This window comes from Theobroma cacao, chromosome 2, assembly GCF_053813885.1.
Source record: "Theobroma cacao isolate CCN51 chromosome 2, ASM5381388v1, whole genome shotgun sequence".
Taxonomy (NCBI): domain Eukaryota; kingdom Viridiplantae; phylum Streptophyta; class Magnoliopsida; order Malvales; family Malvaceae; genus Theobroma; species Theobroma cacao.
Genome location: NC_142640.1, coordinates 50382728 through 50408891, shown reverse-complemented (window position 1 = coordinate 50408891; position 26164 = coordinate 50382728). Strand labels below are relative to the sequence as shown.

At 33.4% G+C, this 26164-nt stretch overlaps 3 protein-coding genes across 3 annotated transcripts; 1 reads left to right on the top strand and 2 right to left on the bottom strand.

The window, feature by feature from the left end:
- On the bottom strand, window positions 1–895 carry LOC18610497 (uncharacterized). Its single transcript, XM_007046185.3, has one exon. It carries the CDS (start codon window positions 789–791, stop codon window positions 216–218), a length of 576 nt encoding a protein of 191 aa, XP_007046247.3. The 5' UTR covers window positions 792–895; the 3' UTR covers window positions 1–215.
- Window positions 896–11490: 10595 nt separating this feature from the next.
- NIMIN-2 (NIM1-interacting 2) lies at window positions 11491–12039 on the bottom strand. Its single transcript, XM_007046183.3, has one exon. It carries the CDS (start codon window positions 11997–11999, stop codon window positions 11613–11615), a length of 387 nt encoding a protein of 128 aa, XP_007046245.3. The 5' UTR covers window positions 12000–12039; the 3' UTR covers window positions 11491–11612.
- Window positions 12040–17791: 5752 nt separating this feature from the next.
- Window positions 17792–22797, top strand: XYL1 (alpha-xylosidase 1). The gene is made up of 3 exons (XM_007046182.3): window positions 17792–18071; window positions 18203–18885; window positions 20630–22797. The coding sequence occupies exons 1-3, from the start codon at window positions 17836–17838 to the stop codon at window positions 22495–22497; spliced, it is 2787 nt and encodes a 928-aa protein (XP_007046244.3). The 5' UTR covers window positions 17792–17835; the 3' UTR covers window positions 22498–22797.
- Window positions 22798–26164: the final 3367 nt, after the last annotated feature.

Here is a 26164-nt window from a genome sequence, read left to right as displayed (position 1 = left end):
TGGAGGAGAAGGATTTTTCATTTTTCATTTCAAATTTCTAATCCTACCTAATATCTTTGACTCCTTTTAATAAAAAAATTACTAAAAGAAAATACAAAAAAAAGGATAAAAAGATTTACAGATCTGGCTATGCCTCGGTGTTCCAATTTGAAACCTATGTATATTTGGTTTCGCTTGGTTTAGTTTTTTTTTTTTTTAGTTTTACTTAATGATTTTTACTCCGCCGACAGAGTTTCCGGCCGCCATAACGAGCCAGCATACTCGGAGGAATCATAATAGACATCGACGTCGGAATACTCGTACAATCCGCAATACGTCACGTGGTCTCCATTCAAATGGTCTCCGATTCCAAACTCGAACGATTCATAGTTAGGGATCTGATCCTCAAACCTCCAGAGCTCACCGATGCCCGACGAAGAGTCAGAGTCGACAAGAGCCAGCTCAGTCACCTCGCTGCTCAACTCCTCACTACCAGTCGTAGTAGCTGCAGGAGGAGGCAAACCAAGCTCATCATCGGAAGCCTCCAAAAGGTAACCGAGATCCGGTTGAGACTCGCCGGAATCCGATGTCAGATCAACCAGCGGCACCGGTACCGTCGCGGTCGATGCCGCCGCGGATATCTCCTCTTCGAAACTCTTCATTACGGAAGCGAGGTCTTGATTAACAGGCACAGAATCCGAATCATCGAGAAAATCTAACAAATCATCTCTAAGCCTCTTGACCTCAGGCGAGTCTAGCTCCGACTCGGCCGAGTCATCTCTAACTCGCTTCTTGCTGTTTAACTCTTCCATGATAATAATAAACAAAACGAGCTGCTCCTCTTTTTCTAGTCGAGCGATTTTCCTAAATTGAACAGACGCGAATGAGCTTGCTCCTGGTGATGAGAGAGGAGGGGTGGGGGGACAAGAGTTTATATAGCGAGACCAAAGTAGAGAGAGAAAGTGGAGAGAGAAAGAGAGAGAGCAGAAAGAGAGTGAGTAAGGATGGAGACGCAGGCGCGTGGGGAAGATAATTCTTAGGTCCTCACGGAGCTCTTGCCCCCGCCTTTCTTTTTTTGGGGGGGTTTAAAAAATTAAATGGGATTTGAATTCTTTGGTGAAGTCCGGTCAGATGGGACCCAGTAGCTTAGTCAATCACGGCCTGGCCTGCTTGAGGGGTTGGCTCTTTCTTGGTTGGCGTGGCTCGGCTGAATTCAGCTGTTGCCGGTTGGGCACAGAAAGAGGATTCGTTGGTTTGGTGGGAAAGCGGTGACGAAGAGCCAGTTGGTTGGATGCTTTCAAATTGGATTTTGGATTTTAGATTTTTGATTAGATTTTGGGAAGCTCTTTCAAGAGTAATTAAGCTGTCCCCATTTGATAGGAATGTTGAGGTGGAAATCTTTAATTTTAATTGTACTGTTATAAATCAATTTAAAATTTTTAATTATCTTCAATTTATAATATTGTTAAAAATATGTTCAATATTGTAACTATAATTATTTTCTTTAAATATCATTAGTTACCATTTACAATCTAATATATATTTGGTTAATTGGTGGTGATGATGATAATAATAATGACGAGAATTTCAAAATTAATACTCCCTTGGTGTGAAATGAAAGTAAACATAATTTCATCTGTACAACCTCTTTGAAAAGGGAAACTAAAGATTTCACATTACATTTTTGTCTAAAAATGAATTTGAATTTAATTTTTTCTATATTAATTTTTTATTTTAAATGTATTTAAATTTAAACCCTTTTTTATTAATCTAGCAAATGAATCAATAATTCGTTTATTTATTAATTATGTAATTTGACTTTGTACTTTTTTATGGATAACTTCTTACCAATTTTTCTTCTAGAACTTTTAAGACTAAAAATGGGAAATTGTCTTTATTTTGCAAAATTGAATTAGCAATGGTTGGAGATTATTATTCGACAGGTATGATATTAATTTCAATGTCCTAAATTTGTCTTCTTTATTTGCCAAAGGAAACCTTTGTCCTTTTTTAAGGAACAAGATGAGATCAATGGAAAATGAATGAGGTGATCACATCACTTTACCCGAAAACAAATATAAAATAGCCCCACAACCAACTCCCTTTGCTGCATTTGTTTCATGTTTCCATAAGAAAAAAACAATGGGTGAGATATTGGTGAACCGAAAGGCGAGGGACCCCATAAAGAAAATTGCACTGAAAATACATGAAAACAAACCCGAAGCCGCAAGCCACGTGAAATTCCAAATCCAAAACAGGAGATCCACTTGCCATTCCCATCATGAAATAGATTTGTCCAGTTGAGCAATTACACAGATCATGAAACAGATTCGTCAAGTTGAACAACTACACAAGAAGTTTATATATTATACTATTTTGTTCAATTTAACCATTATGTTTACTATTTAAGATAATTTGGTAGATAATAATTTCATGCAAATTCACTATAAAAAATATCGATATGTCAGACATTGATATGAAATTATGGGGACACTAAGGGACAAATTGACATGATAATGGATTAAACTTGTTGCATTTAATTTCACATCGTACGAAAAAATATTATTTAAAAAATCTAATTTTCATTCCAAATTACGTGGACCCTACCGTTTCACCAACGTCCACGCCTCCAACACAACTAAGTCGCTTTAGCCAGCTTTAGCCGACACGTTTCCAGAAGCAAAACGAAGCAAAAATGTGGATGCAGTCGAGAAAAGTCAAGCGACAGGCTCCAACGTCAGCCTTTGCCGCTGATTTCACGGTCAAGTTGGCTGCCGTGTCAGCTGCTACTTGTTCGAAAGCCGCTCCTCGAAAAAATCAAAACCTTCATCCCCGTTCTTTCCAACTTGCCCTTCCTTGCACGTTTTCTTCCACGTGTCACTTTCATGATTTTCTCCTATTATTTCATTTTTTTGGTTTATTAATTTGATTTAAAATTTAAAAAAAAAGTACGGGGGGTATCCAGAAAGATTGATACGTTTTCCAAAGTGGGGCCCACGTGTTGTGCAAGTGGTGGGGGATTCTGAAAAAGCAATCACATGATACAAAAGGATGGTTCTGGTTGTTGTGTGTCGTTCATGTACTGTGTCGTGGTTATTCACCAATCACGAGGGCTCTCGTGGTCCTGTCTGGTAGATCTGACGGTATCCAAGCATTCAATAAGTGGGGGTTACCCGCCTTGTGATCATCGCTGATTAAAATTGACAATTTGATGCAAATCCTACGGCCATGATTCTTTCACATACGGAAACGAATCAAAACTTTAATTTAAAGACATTTTTCTTGAATTGTTATTTTAAAAAAAACAACTTTATAAGATTAACATTATCTCTATTTTTAAGTATTTGATCTTCTCAACTAATTCATAAACTTTTTCATAATTGACCATGAAATTAACGGATATGGATTAGATCTGATTTAATATAATTTTATCACAAAATTATCATTCTACTAATTTGATAATTAAACAACAATAAGGTTTATAATTCTTTCAAAATTTTCTACTTGGCGTGGTTTGAAATATCTTGCTTATTTAGCTTAAAATGTTTGACGTGAAATTGGATTAAGAATAAATTAATAACAAATAAAGTGATTCTTATATATTTGTATATTTGAAATACTCTACACTAATATAGGATGTATTTTTATCATCATTTTAATACATCTTAAATAATATGAGTTAGTGATACGAAATGGTTATATAATGAGATAGTCCATGTACTGTAATATCATTTTAAATTTTAAAATAAATATTTATTTTAAAATTACTTAGTATAAATAATTATTTTTTACAATATACTTAAATTAAGAAACGTCAAAAAAATATAAAAATTCAATAAAAGGAAAAAATACCATACATTGGAAAAAGAATCCAACGGGCGGTTATAGTCAGGGGGAATTAAATGAGAACAATGACAAAAGTACGGTGGATATTTTGGTGGGATTTGTTAGCGGGAAAAAAAATGAACGGTGGAGATGATAGATCCAAGAGCGCATTTTGGGGCCAAGTAAATGTACAGATTGGTCAGTCCTTTATTTATTGAGGCCGTTGGATTTGGTGTCAAGCTGTGTCTGGCTGGTTTATTTATTTATTTATTTTGATATTAGTCGAAATGGTTTACCCTGTCTATCATATTAATAGAAGAAGTACTGTTTTAGTTTATTTAATAAAAATTAAAAAGTTTGATGAAAGCTTTAAAGGCAGAGGCCCCAACTTCTTTACTACAACACCAGTGATTTAATGAGTTCAGCTTTTTTTTTTTCTTTTCCTTTTATTTTTTGACTGCCAACAAGGTAAAGAAATTGTTCTTTTATATCCATAAAGTCTTGTTGTATTGTTTATGAGTAAAAGCTTCCTCATTAGAAAAAAAAAGGGTTTAATTACAATAATGTTTTCCCACAACTAACAATTTGCAAATTTAATTATGTAAATTTTATTTGAAATCAATTAGAAATTAATATTTAATATGTGAATTCGATTATTAATTGTCGTTAAAAAAAACTCGAAATCTAATTTGAACTCGAATTTTTTCGTGTATATATATAAAGAAAATTACATTGACGAATAGATCAAATTCAAAATTTTAAATAATAAAATAAAATCCTTAAATTTGTTATTAAATTTTTTTTGTTCATTGAATAATAATAAATAAGGTTCACGCATTTCCATATTGAACAAGATAGAAAAATCTAAATTTTTTCCATAATTACCACAAAAAGAAATAAAAAAGTGTACAAAAACGCATATAGAAACTTTGATTTATTATTGGTAAAAAAATAAAAAATAAAAAAAATTATTCCATAATGCACATTCAATGGTATGCACTCAAACCTAGTGGCATATTCAAATCGTACACACCAATCACATGATTTCACATTAGATACTTTAAATGAAATTGGTTCAATGACGTCGATCTTGCTAACGTATATTTATTTAAAGAATAATTAATTCAAAATCCGAATTTTGTCCAAATGCCACAAGATATTCTCATTATATTTGAATGGACAATCTCAAGTCTAATAATGATTTTTAATGTATATTGCCTATCTTTACTATTAGAAAGTCTTTTTTCCACAATAAGACATTGGATGAAATCATTTTATTGCTTTATATATATAAAATATTCCAATTCATCTCTTTTATGGGAATATATCTTTGACATTTTTGTACATGTAAGAGACATGTTAAAGTGGGGGAAGATTGACTAGCAAAAAGGTCCATTCAATCCACATTTTCTTCATGATATGCTTAGCTTTCAAGGAATTCGGAATCACAATCCAACTTGGAAAAACAAGTTCCTAAGATAAGGTATTGGAGTGGACCCATGAATTGTTTTGCCGTTTCACGATTTTTGAATCCAGGAAATTTCCAAATCGGATAGCAATTTCCACCCATCTTCGCCCATAGTCTTCTCTTTTTTGGTTTAGATGGCTAATGGCCTTGACCCAATGATTTTCAAGTAGCTGGCCAATAGGTATTTCAGATTGTTGAGAAATTTCCTTTTAGACTTTTTAGTACCAAACTACTTTTCTCCATCATATTTGATTTTTTTTTTTGCATATTTTAAATCGAATATCATCATTTTCCATATGTTAGAAAAAAAATGGCACTATGTCACATAAGTTCCAAATTAATAATCATTATTAATCTCATTTAATGAAGTAACACGTCATTATATATCATATGATATTGTTATAACATGTTGGCATAACGTAATTAATAATGACGTGATATACTAATTTAACACAATAATATGATCATGTTATACTTTTCATTTTTTGTGTCATGTCAATATTATCATGTGAATGTAAAATAACAAATGATATTTTGAATAAAAATTTATTTGATTTAAAATAAAACTATAAAAATTTATTAAAAATATTTAAATAATTTTTTAAATATTTTATCTTAAAATAATTTGTATCCTTATTTTTAAATAATATCACATGAATTTTTTTTTTTAATTCATAAATACTATTAGATACAAACTCGAAACAATAATTAAATAATATCAAATGACAACTTGGGCTAATTTCTCTCCCTTTCCCCCTCATCTTTTTTTCGTAAGAAACGTGTGAAAAAGACTAATGTCTTCGTCAAAGCCGGTTGTGACAAAATAAAAATAAAAATAAAATGTGAAACCTATGCACCACTAAAAAAACGAAAAGAAAATAAATGTGAAAAGAGGCAGATGGCCTAACCCCTCAATCAACTCCATTACGATGGCTACCACTACCCACTTGCTTTGGAATAGAAAAAGAGGAGTATGCCTGCCACCACCAAAGCATCAAATCTCTTTAGCCCTCCACCGCATGCTCCATCCCAACTTTTATAATAGACAAAAGTTAAGACAGCTTATAGATTTGTCCTAACCCAAAGCTGAAATTAGCTGTGACTTCAACTTCAACTTTGTCGGTAAAAGTTTAGTTCTTTAATTTAACTCTTTAAAAATATGTTTGCTATGGGAAACCTTACTTAGGTGTCTTAACGGAATTAATTTCGTCGAGAATAGTATATTTTCTACGGCGCAATCCGGTTATCTATTACCGTTTGTTTTTACTATTAGTTTATTATTATTGTTATTATTTAATAGTGTGGGAAAGGGTTATGTCATATGGGGCTTAGTCAAAAGTTTAGTGACTAAATGTCAAATTTGTTTAGCAATTTGCAAATTTCTTAGTTTGATCTTTTGCTTACGGCTGCCCAAGGAGACAACATGATTTGGAAATAGTTCTAGAAAATTTGGAATCAATCACTGCTAAGGTTGTTTATTGGTTTTATTTATTTATTCTTATTCTTCCCGTGGGGACAAATTGGAATATTTGATTAGAACTAATCAACATGGTTCATGATTCATGCTTTTTCAACGGGACAAACTAGGGTATTTGTCGGCGGGCGGATTCGTCTCATTGGTTAGGGTTTTCGCTCGAGAAGTTGTGGTAATTTCTTATTCATACGAAAGTTGAAAATCAATATTCATAAGAAAAATATTCGAGGAATCGCTCCACCAACTCAGTATTTTCTCTGCATATGATATTCTAATGCAATTATATTCAAAAGGAATAATTTAAAAAGAAAATATCAGATAAAATCAAATACACTTAAATCAATAAAGTATTATCCTCAATTCAAACATAGATAATATAACTCGATAAAATATTTAACAATATGTCTAATCCTATACTTGTATCGTAAATAAATTGGAATTGAATTCAAATTTTTGTTAATATGTTTTTCAATTGAGGATTTTGTCTGGGCATAATAAGCTTTTCATTATTGTGTTACATAATTATTTGTATAAAAACAAGCCTTTCCAACTTTATTTGTTTCTATCCATATTGACATAGGGATCTTTTAGCTTAGTTTGTTTTTATCTAAATGATTTGGTTTTTGTCCACAAATACAGCACTTTGTTATTTTGTTTTGCGGTATACTCTTATATCAACTAATTGTTTTAATTAATGAGTACATGTATCTATAATTGGATTTATTATGCATTATCCTCTAGCTTTAGATGCTTCTTTTAGACCTCACCTATATCAATATTAATTAATTTATTTACAATTTGTAATATAGAAAAAGTAGGAACTTAAAAAAAAAATTTCATTGGCGAAAATGGTTATATTTCTTTATTTATATGTCTAATTATAATTTTAAATATTTTTTATTATCAGTATTAACAAAATTTATCCAATTTGTAAATAAATATAAAATTCTAATTGCATCAAATGATTTCCATTAAAAGTATAATTTTATCATAAGTATGGCTTTCATTAGAAAGATGTTTTTCTTAATTCTAATAGTTTTAAATAATTTACTGATTAATATTATAAAATTTCAATTTTGTACAATTAAAACATGAATCGTCTTTTATTCAGAGATGATTAATGTTATTATTTAAAAATATTTGTATTTAATATATAATTATTATTTAAAAATAAATAAATAAAATTGACAATACACATGACGATAAATATTAATAAAGTTAAAAACACAAAAAAAAAAAATTCTTTTACTCACACAAATTTTCACGGGACGGCTCAAAAATACAACAGGAGAAAAGTTAGAAAAAGGAAAATTTGGGCCGAAGCAATCCTAGTGGACTATATGCCCATTTGCGTTCCCTTTCCCAAGTATGGCTAAAACCAAAGGGGCGAACCACTTTTGCTCAAAGGAATTCAAGCATATTCCATCTTGCTTTTAAATAAAATGATTAAAGTGATTCATAATTTAAATATTTAACAATTTTAATTTATATTTATTTAATTTTGTAATTGTAAAAAAGAGGATTCAAATTTTACTATTTAGACTAAGATATCATGCACTAATCAAAAAATTAAATGCTCAAGTGCTTATATTTATTTATCATTTGATTCTATTTGTGAATAATCTGACAATTCAAAATTATATAAGATAAATTTTTTTTTTAATTTTTTACAAAATATTGACTCATGTGTTGTAAAAGGAATTTATTTAGGTCACATATAAACTTTTCCATCTCTACTTATTCGAAACTCGACATTAACATTTTTCTTCAAAGTTTTGATTATGTAAATAAGGAAAGTCGGTAAAATGAATCTATAACCTCGAGAAAAGAAAAAAAAAAAACTTTGAAAGTTGCATGAGGATCGAATCCCGAGATTACTCAAGTTGCTTGGGTTGAATGATGTTTGTTAAAGAGTAATGAGGAACCCTTCCCTGATTTCCTACCTAGTATGATTCATGCATCATGTTTTTTTTTTCTATTTCGATTTTAATCAGTTTAATTATTGAATCAAAAAATGTTCGAGTATTTAATCGATTTTTTAAAATAAAAGAAATTTCGTTAATTGTTAATAATATTATTTTTTAATCAATAATGATTTTTATATACTTTTAATAATTTTATTAAACATTGTTATCTATCAATAATTAATTGCATCAAATCCCATTTCAATTAAAATTTTCTTCTTAAAAAGCAAAGGACAAATGAAAAAAAGGGTTAAAATAATTATTTGCATGTTATGGTTTCAAAGATTACAATTACAAATTTTTCTTCTTTAAAAGCAAAGAAGATACAAAGGACAGACCAATCAGTGGCAGGTTAATTAAGAAGCTTAGGAAGCAGGCTCCAAATTAAGATCCAAACCCGAATCCTCTTCCGAATCCTCCCGCTTTCCTTCATTCTTAACGTCGTGATCTTCCCCGAAATCCTCCAACAGAAAACTCGGCCTCCATTCACCTTCACCGCTCAACGTACGTCCCCCGCCGTTAGCCTTCTCGAAATACTTAACCGCCACGTGTATTCTTTTCAGAATTGCGAAGAATTCCTCCACCTCCGCCTCCTCCGTCACCTTCGCCTCCCCTTCCTCGGCTCTCTTTCCCTCCGCCTCGCCGTCATCCCCCCGCTTCCTCTTCTCCGAATCCATGAAAAAAAAACCGTCGACGTATGGTGGACGATGATGAGAATTAAGTAATCCAGCTTCTGCATTATATTTATAGAGCAATTTCTTCCTGGGACGTGACGGATGGGGTGTTGTAATGAGCTTGCGTCATCAGAACGACGACGGATGACATTAGAAACGTGGAGCAGCCGCTGTGGGAATCCCATTCTTCTAATATTAATTTGGTTTTTGAATAGACTAACCACAAAATTCTTGCCCCGTCTTTTGGTCAATGTGCCACTAATTCTTTCCTTTATTTTATTTTTTAAAACATTGCTATTATTTTTTTCTCAAACAAAGAAGCATTTTTTTAATATCAAATAAATAATATTATACTAATATATCGATATAATACAGAATATTAATCGATTATAAAGATAGAACAAAATGCAAGAATTTTAAACCGAATACGATAATCAAAACAAACACTTACATTCAGTTTATGCTACCACTAAATATACCTCACACCGTCTTACTTCGTCAAGAAATATGATGCTAATGCAATAAAAAAATAAAATTTCATGTAAGCAAAATATAATTGTCGCTTAATATTTGGCATGTAATTGCAGAACCCTGTAGTCAGCACAGAGAAAACTATTCTATAGTCTTTTACTAAAGAATATCATGTGCACGTCATTTTAAGCAGCATATGCCACTTTTGGAAAAGATATTCTTAAGTGAATACCCAAAAAAAAATATTTGACATGTAATTCTTTACATATATATGTATATTATTTTTCTTGTATACTTTACTAATGATATATGAAAGAACTATATACACTACAAGTAATGTTCCATAAGATAGCCTCAGAATTCTTATGTTGTTGAAATTAAGTTAGTCAACTAAAGCCATTGAAGAAGGTCATCTAGTTGGCGCCATTGTCATTCAATACGTGGAGCTGTTTACTTTCTACATAAATTTAATTCGTTGTTTGAAAAATAACATCTTCCTTTCTTTTTCAATCGTAATAATCGGCACGAATCACTGTAATGGCCGGGCAGTGCACAGTTTAACACTATTAGCTTTAGAACAAAACTTAGGTAAAATTCTTTCAATTCTTTTATCTCGTTTTTCTCGATAAAATTAAATCACCCACCTAAAAGTATTGAATTGATATAAACCACATATCAATTTTAATTTTATTAATTTGTCATTTTAAAAAATTAACTTAATTTTGTCAAAGCACTTGGAAAAAACGGTTTCGAGCAATTTTATTTTATCTTCAAGTACTCGAGAAAAAATTTCGAGAGACCTCACCACAAATTAAAAATCACATCCTTAATTTTATTTATGACTCTTTTATCTTTAAAATCAAAACTTTGAAACTAAAGAATTTCTTTTTCTCGAAAAATATTTCACTTTCAATTAGAAAACAAAATTAGGGTTACTAATGAGGTAAGCCAAGCATCTTCCTCGTCGAAAACATGTTAAAAACGACAATTGGAATACGTTGATATGTCTTCTGATAAAAAATCATGATCAAGATCTTAAACTCGTACACAAGGTGGCAAGCATGCAGTGGTCTAACGACTTGAATAGAATTAATACGACCTAGGATGTCACGTGCATTTCCTTCTTCTTTTATTGAAGGAATTAAATTTCTCATGGAGACTGTCTAGTAGACTTTACTCCATTAATGTAATAATTTCATTTTATTTTCTTTTTCTATACTACAAGTATAAGCCACAGTTGTAGTTAGGGGTGCAACCACTACTTTTATTGAGCTTTATTTCATTTCATTGTTTGTAAACATCATATAGCTCAATGACTCATTAATAAAGAAATTTATTTTTTGATAAAAAAAATTCGCTGTCTATTTTTTATTCATTTTTTTAAAAAATATCTCAAAATATTTTTTCTCTAATTATAAACATTTAATTCTTTTATTTTTTTATAGTATAATTTTTTTAACATAAAAATAAATCAAACTCAACTTTTTTTATTTTCAATCTTTTAAAAAGTTAAAAATGAATAAATATTTAGAGTATGAAAAACTAATATTTAGAATGAAACAATGAAGCAGTTGGAAGGGCGATCCATATGTATTAAATGAGTTTAAAAGAAAGGTAAAAAATAGCAAAAAAGGCTATACAATAATTTCTGCATAAATTTATTATTAAATAGCATTAAAAATTAGAAGGACCGAGATAAGATCCATCCTTCATCGTAGATCCGGACATAACAACCATTATCATAAGGAAATGACTAATTAAAACGGGTCTGAACCTGTACCCGGATCTGCATTCAAGTCCAAGCCCACATTCTCCTCCTTTTCACCGCCGTCAACTTCAGCGTTCCGCCCCCAATTCAGCGACTCCGCCTTTTCCAGCTCCGTCAAGCTGCGCAAGTCGCCGTTAACATTCTTGAAATAATTTACCGCCACGTGTATACGCTTGAGGATCGCGAAGAATTCCTCCACCTCCTCGTCCGTCACCGTCGTCGTCTCCTCCTCTCCGTTTTCATCCCATCTCGCCCTCTTCTGAGACGCTTTCAAAACGGCATCGTTGAACTCCGACTTTCGCTTCTCCCCCTCCATCTCCTTCCCCGTCCGACACCTGTCACCGTCGTCCTCTTCTCGACTTTTCAGTTTTGTCATAGAAAAAAAAACAGAAGGCAAACATTCGGGTGGCAGTTGTCATATGACTTATATAGAAGGGCAGAGCGGATGTTAAAGTGACAAGCCGGGAGTTGCATTTTGATGACATGGCGGGATTTGAGTGGGGGTGATGAATATTTTCGGGGACACAAGTTGTAGAATTGAAGGGAGTTCGAAGCTATTATGTACGACGGTCGAAGTGACGTCATGTTAAACGGTAGATGACGACAGGAGTGTGGCGACATGTTGATAGGTGTGATGTGACTTTGTGGAGTGGGCGGTGATGGTTGAAGGGGCCCGTTTCGCTGACTAGAGCATTCGATCGATTTGATCCAACGGATCTTAAAATTACGAAATTTACATTAATTAAAATGTTATAACATTAATAATAATCGATAGTTTTTTTTACTAATATATCATTAATAATCGATTTTTCCAGCGATTCAGTTGTGAATTTTAGATATCAAAATTCAAATTAATGAATAAATAAATTGAATCAAATAATTTATTAAAATCGAAATGGAATTATCATATCAAAAGAATTATATTCTATTGATTTCTATATATTTATATGATTGGAATTGATTAATACTCACCATATTTGTAATTTTAAGCAATTAAGGATAGCAAGCAATATTAAAAGTAAATTGGCATGAATTTATTTAGTTAGAGCACTGGAAAAGAAAATAATAATATAAAAAGTTGAGTCAATCAATAATTCATTTTAATTCAACGGACAACAATTGATTTTGAATTTTAAAATATTACTATATCTTATTGGCATTAATATTAACTGCACAACTTCAAATTCAAGAAATTGAACAAGTTAGATGCTTTCGTTGTATTTTTCTTTTTACAAAACAAGACAAAAAGAAAAAATCAAGAATAACATATATTATATTGTTTATTAAACAAAAAAAAATCATGATAATATTTTATTTATGTTTGTGTGTTTGTCACTTCTGACTAAGTTGTTTGAGTAAAACGAATTTTGTTAAAGTTGGTTAAATCTTACCGATTATGTTATCATGAGCATAATATAATCGACTCAATATAAATGTATGTTTTTCAAACTTAAAAATTGATTTGAAGCCTCCTTAATTATTTCCATTTAATAGGAAAGGAACAAGTAACCTTTTCTTCGGGGCCATTCCATGTCTACCGAAATAAAGGAGTAGTATCCATCAAAGCATATATGGTGCTTTGTTGGGATTTACCCTATTGTGATGTTTCATCGAGTCATGCGAATAAAGTGAAATTCATCAAAGATCCTTTGATATTTTGTCCAATCCTTTGCTCAATACGAGAAGACATTCTGTCTATGATGTGTGACACGTTCCTTTAACAATTAGATGTTAAATCCGCGCTAAGTATTACTATCAAATTCATTGACAAAATACCATCGTCGGCAGGCTCAAGGGATGAACTTCAGGCTTCATATTCAACTACTTGTTAGTGATAGGCAAGCCCAATGAACCCATTACTCTATGTTTTCCTTCTGTTAATGGAGATTGGGAGGGGAGGGATTGTCATTACTTTTCAAACTATGGGACCCTATGAGCACATACAAGAGTGATTGATCCGAATGGGACCAAAAACCCATGTCCAAGTTTCATTTCTGTTGGGAAAAAGTAAATGCTGAGGGTCGCAATGGAACCAATTCGTGGCCCACTGTTGCTTTCACCCATGCCCTTTCGGTCAGCAAGGGGGATCATTTTGATGGAGATGAAGATCGAGGTGCCCTGTTCTGATGAATCCTGACAAAACTAAACGGGCCAATCCCCTTGTCAGGTCGCCCAGTTTAGCACTTCTAGCTGCGGTGGTGCTGTTGAAATGTGGCCACAGTTGCGGCGCCCCCCAAAACGTAATCTTGGGCTGATTCTGGTCTGAAATATGGTCCATTCCCTACCCATTTTCCACCATCCAACAACCAGCATGAATGACAAAAAACGCATGAGTTTACCTAAGATAAAACGTTGATTTTGCCACTTCACAGCGACAGGAAAGAGGAGGGGATATGGCATGATCATTGCCGAGAAAGAGAGGCAAAGGCATAAATGATAGTGTCTAAACGAGATTTGAAAGGAAACCAAGGCAAACGGCTTGGATCACCGACATCCATTCAATTTCCTTGCATAGAACAAGAAAGATATCTTCTAGCCATCTGTGGAGTGGAGAGATCGTATGCAGAAAGCTGTATTTGATCGAGTTGTATAGAAGAATTAATTGAAGTTAGAGCTAGCACGTATACATACGCTCTGTTTGCCTCTCCACAAACTGACAAAACCATGCACTAACAACGTCAACTTGCAATATATAGCAATTGGTTTCTTCAATTTCTTCATATTAATCTTGCTTACTAATTATTAGGAATTATATATACATATATGAACACTTAACCTAGATTGATCATATTATATTAATATATTCAGAATATTTTTTACTTAATTTTTTTATATCATCATTTTAATATCATGCAAAACTTATCACGTGACATGAATTTTATATTTATATTTGTTTATATTTTTACGTATTTTGATAATTGATTTATCAAGTTGTGAATTTTACGTTTTTTTTTTTAAATTGTGAATTTCACATAATGAGTATATAACAAAAGGGTTAACTAAATAGGGAATAACACTTGCCCTAATTCCATATTAAATTAGTTGAGAACAGATTATCTGTTCGATCTAAGGTAATGTTTACTAATCTAACGTGGAAGACACCTGAAGCAGTCGGGCGATGTGGCTGGATCTTGACCAGTGTGGACTGGTGAATATTACAAGACCCATAACTATGGTCTGGGCTGGAGATGATTCCAAACTTATAGCATTAGTCTTGTAAAGAAGATCTGGCCTCCGATAGTCAGACGGTCTCGTATCCAAATCCTTAAGGAGCGGTCCACACAGCGTGATTTGCGTTTTGATTAAAAAAAACATCACATCATACCTGAACCTCTTGCGAATACATTGGCATGCATAGCCCTTACAACAAGCTACTGATCAGAGCCGTTACGTCTATGTTTATGTTCACGAAGATTTGATACACGTTCAATACGGTTTAAACTTCATAAACCGTTATATAACCGTTATGTTATACGTGAAATTGTTCACTTGAACAACCCAGAAAAAAAAAAAACCGTTATGTTATACGTATGATCGAATAATTTAATTAATTTGTTTTTATATTTAAAATATAATAGAATTTAAATATTCATTTTGTCAGACACTATTCCCTATAATTCGTGTCTTGCTATAAACTTTATTAGTTTAGGTTAATATAATTTTTATTTGTACGGATAATCGCTTCAAAAGACAGTTTTGCTCGTTAAATGCAGGATTAACAGCCCATAATCCAAAGAAGATATTTGTCGCCACGTTCAAGCATCTTAGTTAATTTCAATTAAGCTAATATCCTATGCTTTGCATTGTATGCTTGATTCTCGCTGACATGACATATATTAAAATTTACAAGCATATATATGTGGGAATAACGCTTTATAAGCATAATATAATCTTGGCACATAATTGGATCAACTTAAATAAAATAATAATGAATCAAATCTTGAATTATTCCATCTGATTAGTATTAATTAATTTATCAAGAACCGACGTCGTGTACAAGAGTTTTGGATATATATGAAATATGTTATATATTTTAGATTTTTCAACAGTTAGAGTTTAGAGTTTAGAATCAACTCGAGTTGTTTCAAAATAATAATCGAGATTAATACAAAGCAATTACCATTTATTGAGATTCTAATCTCAATTAGTTTGCTTGGGACAACCTACATATTTCAATGGGAGCATTGGCTCTTTCCTTGAGCTCGAATTTTAAAATATGTAATTTATGATTCTGATTAATAAGTAACACAAATTATTATTTATTGAAATTCTAATCTAAAACTGTTTAACATAATCCATTAACCAATATCTTACTATATTAACTAATAATTACCAATAATTTCAATCCTGCTTAAGCAACAAAATAACAATAGTGTTATTATTTTTTTATCCTTTTTTAATTTTCATGAAAATTAAAAAAAAAAACGGAGGAAATATATATGACATAAAAATATATATATATGGGGTCAAAAGACAAAAGAAATTATATATATTTTTTTATCAATTAAAGATATATATATGTGTGTGTATATATATAGACTAACTTAGAGGAAGAAAATGACATTAATTATTAATGGAGGGTCACGAGACTTCGGTATGATCAGACACAATCACGTTTCGGAATTCTTTCTCTCCTCCGTCTTCTGTCCTTTTTTCCATCAAGGGAAATATATACAAACTAGTATTAATTTTTCTATGCCCATGAATAATTAAAGAACAATTTCAATCAATTTTTATTTGGAAAATTTGGGACCACCGCCATTGTTTGATCTTTTCCAAGGTTTCTTCAAGACAAAACTCTTGCATCCTTGTTCCCCTGATTCAGCCATACCTTAATTAATAGAAAAAAATTATTTATTGACAGTGCGTGATCGGACAAATAGATAGTCAAATTATCGAATATTTTAATAATTATTGCCACCGAATATTATTCTGAAATATATATATTAATTAATCGTAAAATCCTCCGAATATTATTCTGAAATGATCTTGTTGGCAAGAGAATAGGGATTTCAAATCTGCAACTCTTGACTTCTTACTTATAATTTTGTTCATCATAAAATCTTATTGAAGAACTTCCTATACAAGAAATTAGATATGGGTACGAATACCGAAAGATATATGGATAGATAAAAATATATAGATAAACATAGAAAAATGATAAAAAAAAAAAGAAAATTTATGATAAATGTTAAAATTTTAAATGACATTTTGACATCATAATCATCCTAAAAATATGCTACATGTAGCATATTAATAAATATTTATGTTGTCGAAAATGTAAATAAACAACCTCATACCGACTACTAGTACTTGATCTTATTCTTATTCCATAATCATTTGAATACTCATAAAGCAAAAATCATTAATAAGATTACTCGTTAGTCTTACTTATTAATTTAATTTTTCATGGATATTTTTCAATATATATATATATATCAATGCATGGATAATTATTTACTTTAATTTTACTATATCTATAAACTAAGTTACCTGTTTAAACCTCTGTTAACATTGGTTTGTTAGGGCATAATAACCTTTTAAAGTGTTGTCACAACTGGTATACAACTGTTCATTCACTTTTTTTTTTTACTTGAGAAAGCTAAAGAAAATAGGCTGAAAAGTGCTGCTTCCCCCTTTTCTTTTGCCATGGAAAAGGCAGTAAAAAAAACGACCTTAAAACTTTCTTTGTATTTGCTGGAACTTGGGGGTGGGGAGTTAAGCCTTGAAGCCCCGAGAATCATGGGTTTTTAAGTCTTGAGATCTTTCCTATAAAATTTTTGGTCACTCATGTTTTTTTTATGGAAACTGAATCTGAACTGAACAAGCTAGGATTCCATCTGTTTATGGATTGGATTTGCATTGGATTCTACCTCATCCAACTTCTATCATAAATTTTCTACCTTTATCTGATACTTACCGAGAGCTGATAATCTTGCAAAAAGTCATTTCTTGGGGTGGTACCATTGCATACAGAGAAAGATACACCCAAAGATATTATGTGAATGGAAGCCAGTATGGAAGTAGGACCACTCTATGTATGAAAAAAGATTATCAAACGGGAACGGGGGACTTTGGGCCCACAGACCATCATCATCACGTGTCTAAGACCACCCTCTCTCATGCCGCATCCAATGACTTGAGTCCTTTTTAACACTCTTTGCTGTTCCGAAACTCAATTCACTCTGCTCCTCTCCCGCTTCCTGTAAGCAATGTCCTCTCCAAGTTCATTGCTTTCTTTGAGTTCCCTCTATGTTCTTCTCGTTTTGATATCATGTTTCTCTGGAGGGTACTCTTCTTCGTCTTCCACGCCTACTAAGATTGGCAAAGGCTACCGTTTGATCGCCATTGAAGAGACCCCTGATGGTGGCTTTCTGGGTCACCTTCAGGTCAAGCAAAAGAACAAAATTTATGGCCCTGATATTCCTCTCTTACAGCTCTATGTCAAGTGAGTTGAAATCAGTAGTCATTGTTAATGTTTGCCTGTTTTGCGTGTACATTCCTCTTTATGTTTCTCACTGTTAAAACCAACTGTTTCTTAATCAAAATTTGTTTTTTTTTTTTGGGGTTCTTTTACAGGCATGAGACTCAAGATCGTTTGAGGGTATACATAACAGATGCAGAGAAGCAGAGATGGGAAGTTCCATACAATCTTTTACCAAGAGAGCAACCACCTTCATCGAAACAAACGATTGGAAGATCAAGAAAGAACCCTATAACAGTCTCAGAGCTGTCGGGGTCCGAGCTCATATTCTGCTACACAGCTGACCCTTTTAGCTTTGCAGTGAAAAGGAAATCAAATGGGCAGACCCTTTTCAACTCCAGCTCAGGTGGATCAGCCTCATTTGGAGAATTGGTGTTCAAAGACCAGTACTTGGAGATTTCAACTCAGTTGCCCAAAGATGCTTCACTGTATGGACTTGGGGAGAACACTCAACCTCATGGAATCAAGCTGTATCGAAATGACCCTTACACATTGTACACAACCGATGTGTCGGCTATCAATCTGAACACTGATTTGTACGGGTCCCACCCTGTTGTCATGGACTTGAGGAATGTGGGTGGTGAGCCTTTTGCACATGCTGTTCTCTTGCTGAACAGCAATGGCATGGATGTGTTTTACACAGGGACTTCATTGACTTACAAGGTTATTGGTGGTGTTTTCGACTTTTACTTCTTTGCTGGACCCACTCCCCTTGGCGTTGTTGATCAGTACACCTCTTTCATCGGCAGGCCTGCTCCCATGCCTTACTGGTCTCTAGGTATGCCTTCCACTTTCTCAAGTCTGTTTTCTGGCATTGTGGTTCATGTTTCTGCATTTTGTTTTAGTGTTTATTTTATGTTCTTCACTTTGGGTTTTGTGTTGGGTTTAACTTGCTACTAAATGTGATCCTAAGGAAATTGATGGAATTAGGTGCCACTTGCAGTCCTATGTCACTATGGCGATCTCGAATCTGTTCTTTTTACAAAGACTAAATAGGCAAAGGACTGAAGCTAAAACCAATGGAATTGACTAATAAAATATTTGGTGATATGACTATATCCTTTATTCTTTATTGAAAAGCAAAAGGTTAGATTTTGATGATAGATGTTGCATTATAAAACCTTATGCTGCATAATTTCGTATCATAATAGGCAATCTGCCGGTGTATGATCATATAGGGATGGGTAAGATCTAGGGGATATAGTGCCGTCCGATTTATGTCTTGTTGGCAAATGTAGATTACTGATAATGATCTCTTAATCAGCTGTTTGCGTGATTAGGATGGAGATATTTTGTTCCCATTTTAATATGGGTAGGTGGATTGGTCCCATATCTGTTTTACTTTATTGTCTTTGTTTAAAGCTCCATCTATCTATGTCTTGGCATATTAATTCTCCAGAAGCAACCTTTTAGATCTACAAAATCTTTTTTCTTTGATTGATGATAAAATGACTTTTGGCGTTTTTTAGGTCATAGGCGATAACATCATGCCATTAAGTTCACTGTACTCATTTTATTTTACTGTTAGATATTTCATTTTAGAAACGGAATATCTTTGACCTGCTAATCCAATTAGTAGAAGGCAACTTGTTGAATCCCCATGAAGACACTCCCTTTCTCAGTCTTGACCTGTCTCCTCCTAAATATCATCTTCCCTACATGAGGTGGAAATGGGATGGCCACTCTCACATCGTTATCACAATGTTGTGATAATTGCTTAGTAGGCCCTAACTTGATTCTAACCGTAGATGTGTGCACCCTCAAGCATTTGTTTATGACACATGGTCCAAAGCTCTGTTTAGAGTTCTTAGCATGTGGGGTAACTAAAGTGAACTAGTATGTGCTGCCTTCATATTATAGCACCTTTTGTGTTGGTAGATGCATGATCAAAGTAAAAAACTACTACTTCTGCTCCTTTTACCTTAGCAAAGGCACCATGTGTGAATACTAAAGAGTAAGACTCTCATGTGACTCTGAGGCTTGTTAGTGACAGTTGCTTTCTCATGTACTATCACACAGCTTCCAAAGTGATAAATATCACAAGATAAAATTGATTAATGTGTTCGTATGTTGGCACTAGCATGTGGAGTTGCCACTGCTTGTCATGAATTATAGGTAAAATGGTAACATCTGTACTTGAGTTACGGAAAATCCTTTGCAGTCGTGTCGCTTAGATGTCGTTAGAAATTTCCTGAATCCTCATGCCATTACAATCTTTTGCTGCAAATTATTACCCCAACACATGATATGAACTTGTTTCTTCATTTTGTGAAAATGGGACTAAGTTAAAGAGACAAGATAACAACAAATATATTCGGTCATTAGATTTTCATTTTCATGTTAATTGATGCTTGTACCGTCACTTTAGAGATAATTAAACTAACTCCTCAAGTATTTTCTTCTCCTACTGTACTGTTGCTAATTCTGATAATTAAACAGGAGGTGCTTGAAGGCCTTTTTTAGTTTTAGTCGAGATGAATAAAATATATTCATAATTTTGTTTGTATGTATTTGATGTACAGGGTTTCACCAATGTCGATGGGGATACCATAACCTCTCTGTAGTCGAAGATGTTGTTGAGAACTACAAGAAGGCTAAGATCCCGCTTGATGTGATCTGGAATGACGATGATCATATGGATGGCCATAAGGATTTCACCCTCAACCCCAACAACTACCCTCGTCCAAAGCTTCTGGCATTCCTTGAAAAAATACATAACATAGGCATGAAATACATTGTCATTATTGATCCTGGAATTGCTGTTAATTCTAGTTATGGTGTTTATCAAAGAGGCATTACCAATGATGTTTTTATAAAGTATGAGGGTGAGCCTTACTTGGCCCAGGTTTGGCCTGGGGCTGTTAATTTCCCGGACTTCCTCAACCCTAAAACAGTTGCATGGTGGGGCGATGAAATTAGACGCTTTCATGAACTTGTCCCTGTTGATGGGCTCTGGATTGACATGAATGAAGCTTCAAATTTCTGTAGTGGGAAGTGTGAAATTCCAAAGGGCAAGCAGTGTCCCAGTGGGACTGGACCTGGTTGGATCTGTTGCTTGGACTGCAAGAACATAACAAATACAAGATGGGATGATCCACCATACAAGATAAATGCTTCAGGGTTGCAGGTGCCAATAGGGTTCAAAACTATTGCCACTAGTGCAGTTCACTACAATGGTGTTTTAGAATATGATGCTCATAGTCTTTATGGCTTTTCTCAATCCATTGCAACTCACAAGGCTCTCCAAGGGCTTGAGGGCAAACGACCGTTTATATTGTCACGCTCTACATATGTTGGTTCAGGAAAGTATGCTGCGCACTGGACAGGTGATAACAAGGGCACTTGGGAAGATTTGAAGTATTCAATATCTACTATGCTGAATTTTGGTATATTTGGGGTTCCAATGGTTGGTTCAGATATATGTGGGTTCTATCCTGCTCCAACAGAAGAGCTGTGTAACCGTTGGATCGAAGTTGGTGCTTTTTACCCCTTCTCTAGAGATCATGCAAATTACTACTCCCCGAGACAGGAGCTGTATCAATGGGACACTGTAGCCAAATCTGCTCGAAATGCTCTAGGTATGAGGTATAAACTTCTCCCTTACCTCTACACGCTGACCTATGAGGCTCATATAAGTGGAGCACCAATAGCCAGGCCCCTTTTCTTCTCGTTCCCTACTTACAAAGAGTGCTACGGGCTGAGCACCCAATTCTTGCTAGGAAACAGTCTCATGGTGTCTCCAGTGCTTGAGCAGGGCAAAACAGAGGTTAAAGCACTCTTCCCCCCAGGTTCTTGGTACGGTATGTTTGATATGACACAAACCATTGTGTCAAAGGGACAGTACTTTACCCTCGATGCACCTTTGAATGAGGTTAATGTACATTTGTATCAGAATACCATATTACCAATGCAGCAAGGTGGGATGATCTCTAAGGAAGCTAGAATGACGCCATTCAGTCTCATAGTGACCTTCCCTGCGGGGGCGACCGAAGGACAAGCCAAAGGAACCATTTATCTCGACAACGATGAACTTCCAGAAATGAAACTCGGAAACGGGTATTCAACGTATGTCGAATTATACGCAACCATGAACCAGGGTACCGTGAAGGTCTGGTCAGAAGTTCAGGAGGGCAAATTTGCTTTAGAGAAGGGCTGGAAAATTGAGAAGATTACCGTGTTGGGATTGGGAGGAAGTGTAAACACATCTGCTCTCGAAATCAATGGAAGTCCAGTTGCCCCCGGTACTTCCAATGTAGAGCTCAGCTCACTGGAACAGAAGCACCTGCAAGACCTTGAAGAAGACAAGAAGACGACTTTGAAGGTAGAGGTTGCAGGTTTGGATTTACCTGTTGGAAAGAACTTCGCCATAACCTGGAAAATGGGGGCATAAGGTTGATGATCAAGATCTTCTCCAGACTAGGTGGTACTTTTTGGTTTTTTCCCTTTTCATTGTTGATGATTTCCTGTTCCTTAATTGGGGTTTCTTCATGGAGAGGAGATGAGCTTTAAAGTCTGTTCATCCTTTTCCATGCAACCAAGCAAAAAAAACCCAGAAAAACTGAGGTTTGAATCTTCATTCCATGCTTAGAGGCACTTCCATTGATGTAGTTTAAAATGCAGTAATGCAAATTTGAGGTCTCCAATATTAATATAATAATACCTTCCAAACTAAGTTGGATTTATATTCCAATTTCTTTCAATTTATATTAAATTTCAAAGATCTTCGCCAAAACTTTAATTCGTCCTAATTAAGTGATCAAACATTTTAATTGACATGATTGTTTAAATAGTTACGGAATAATCATTTCATTATTTAATTAAACATAATTCATAAAATGATTATATTTGATACAATTTAACAAACTGAAATTTGATTAAAAAAGTGAGAAATATATATAAAGTTAATGAATATTCATAAAATTGACTTGAACATTTACGACCATATGATAATAAATCGGACATAAGTTAATTTTGAATACTCGAATATGCAAATTTTTTATCAAATTAAATATTTTAAAGAAACCCGAAATCAGTTACAAATAGAAATCTAATACCTATAATTATTTAAAAAAACATGCTAATAATCTAAATTAAGTTAAATATGTCTAAGTTAGCCTTTACTCCTTGCACATAATCTAGCTATATATATATATATATATTTTCGTCACTAAAAGGTGTAATACAATTCTAGTACTAGTACCAGTACCACCAACCTTTAGTAACAAAAGCAGAAAGAGAGGGATCTTTGAACTGGGGGCAGTCGAGGCACGTGGTCATGTTCGCATCGAAAGGAGCAGCAGTGAAATCCAACGGATGATACGTCGCCAACTAATTGCAAAGCAAATAAATAAATAAACACACTGAGATCTTGTCCGACACCGGCGCCAACCGCATCGCCTACCCCCCCCCACTCTACTTGCGGAAAGAGGAAAAGTCCAGTCAGCTGGCAGCAGTAGCAAGCATGTTACCTTTCTGTCCACTGGATATTTGTCCACACAAGTCACGTGACCTCCCTCTTTAGTATTTAATGTATCATGATTATGATGATGATGATGATAACAGCATCGCAAACATTACATGATGATGGATTGGCATGCATGCATATGCATGCATCTTGACTTTGAAAAAAAGTGGGGTTTATGGGGAGCAGGCAGAGTGGGGTACGCAAGTGAAGATGAGTGGACCGAGGAGATGGGAGGTGGTGGAGGGAACGGGGGAGGGAAGCGTCCTTTTCCCGCCAAAATAGCTGACGTGGAGCCCACTGCCTTCTCCTTCCCGCCAAAACACCTATTATTTCGGTCTTACCCCAAAGCATCGATCGACACGTGTTGAGGAGGGACAAGTGTCTGCCAGCTGTTGGGTTTGCCGAGGATGATAAGGATTATTAAGTGGGGCCACCTAACCCATCTTCCCATGCAATTTGTAGTGTTTGTCTGCAATTGCGCGGAAAGTGCTTTGTTCTGCAGTTACTTTGTTTTCTTTTTCTCTTTTACTTTTTTTATTTGTTTTTTTTTTAATTCTGTCGTCACCTTTTTCAAGAACGGGGGCGTGGTTGCTGTCATCCTGAGATTGCTGACGTGGCTCTGAGCCCTCGTTCTATATTATGTAACAACTGACAACTCAGCCTTGTAAATTTAACACCGAAAGTATTTCAGTTAATATTTTCTTAAAAAAATTATAACTGTAATTATTAAATCGATAAATATTTATCATGTTTTTTGTTGACGTCCAACATATCAAGCAATACATATTGTATGTCATACAATATTAATTATTATAATTATATAAAATTTCAAGATAATACGATACTTTTAAAAAGTTTAATGCTCTTAGTATAAAATAAGTAAATTTTAGATAAAATCTAAAATTCTTATAATTGACATTTGAGTGTTAATTTAGTATAAAATAAGTAAGTTTAATTGACATTTCAAAATTCTTATAAAGAAATTTTGTTTGTCCATTTAAGTGTGTCTGTACTAATTGGGTATAACTGCATAGTTAATGTAAAATTTTCGGCTGTTGGTTGTCTTAACTCTTGGGTGTTGGATTACTACAACATGGAGTTATGGAAAAAACAGCCAAACAGATACGGTAGCCTTTCATTTAATTATTGCTTCTAATTTTCAAAAGCAATAACTAAAATATGTTATAATCTTAAATTTGATTTTTTTTAAATTTATTGTTTTATATTATAAATTAAATATAATAAAAATTTACATGTAAAAGTGACGTGTTAGATTAATTGTTCCTTTAAATATCGTTTGTCATTCATAAAATTTTTACAATTGTAGACCTTAACGAGTGTTTTTATTAAAAAAATTATATAAACGTTCTTATCACATCAAAATAATTAACAAATCAAGATGTAATATTATCACATATGTAATGATAATTTTATTCAAAAATATATTTTCATGCATGTATTACCCCTAATGCATGAGGCTTATTGATTTTATTTTATTTGTAGTTATAATAAGTCGGACATGAATAAATATTATAAAAATACTCCTATTTAATAAAAAATTGTCTTATATGTAATGGTGAAGTGTTAATTGTTAAAGGTTGTTTTGTTTGATTGTAATTTTAATTTTGTAAAATAAAAGAGTTTGCAAAAAATAAAATTGACGGAAAAAAAGATAATTTTATTAAATCAAGCTATCTTGATTTTGAAGTTTGCACAAATTGAAAATAGTTCTAGATTTTTGTAAGTGTTTTGTCCTAATCACACCACCAGGGACTAAATTGCAAGCCAAAAAGATTTTCTTCCCTTTTTGAGTGAAATGCAATAATATTACCTTATGCAAAACATTCTAAAAAACTAATAAAGTGAAGCACAAGCAACATAATTGAACAAACATAGTAATAAATGTCCAAAATATCTTGCATAAATATATTTCAAAATTGATTTGATTAACATAAATTGGATTTTTTAAAATTTTATGTTAGTTATTAAAATATTTATAATTTAAAATTAATTTTATCAATAAAATTTACAAATTATTAATTGTAAAAGAAACCGAAATTTTCTTAAAAATTAATAAAAAGAAGAGACAAACGGAATCAAGAAATCTAAAAGCGAATGACTCGCTGCTCGTAATGGCGACATCGTAATTTACGAAACTCCTAGACCCAAATGACTACGACAATCCAGCTGTAAGAGAAACCCTTCCCCATACGACGCCGACTCGCGGCGCCTTACGTTATACCAGGATAAAAGCTGCAGACGCCAGACACTCTATCCCCAATCTCTAACTCCTCACGTGCAACAACACGCCAACGAACCAGTCCCTACCAAGGGGAGCCAAAGCTAAGGTGACCGTCGGATTCGAGAGTGGACAACACGATAGCGAGTGAGGTGGAGTCTTAGTTAAAAAAAGGCTGGGCAGTTAAACATGATATGCATGACATGGTAAGATTGGTAATGGTATGGTCATGCATGGTTGGTGGATGTGCATGACAGCTCATAATAAATATTAATTTCCATAAATAAATAAAAATAATCTTTTTTTAAATTATTTTACTATATTTATATGAATAAATTTCTCCTCAATGCCGGT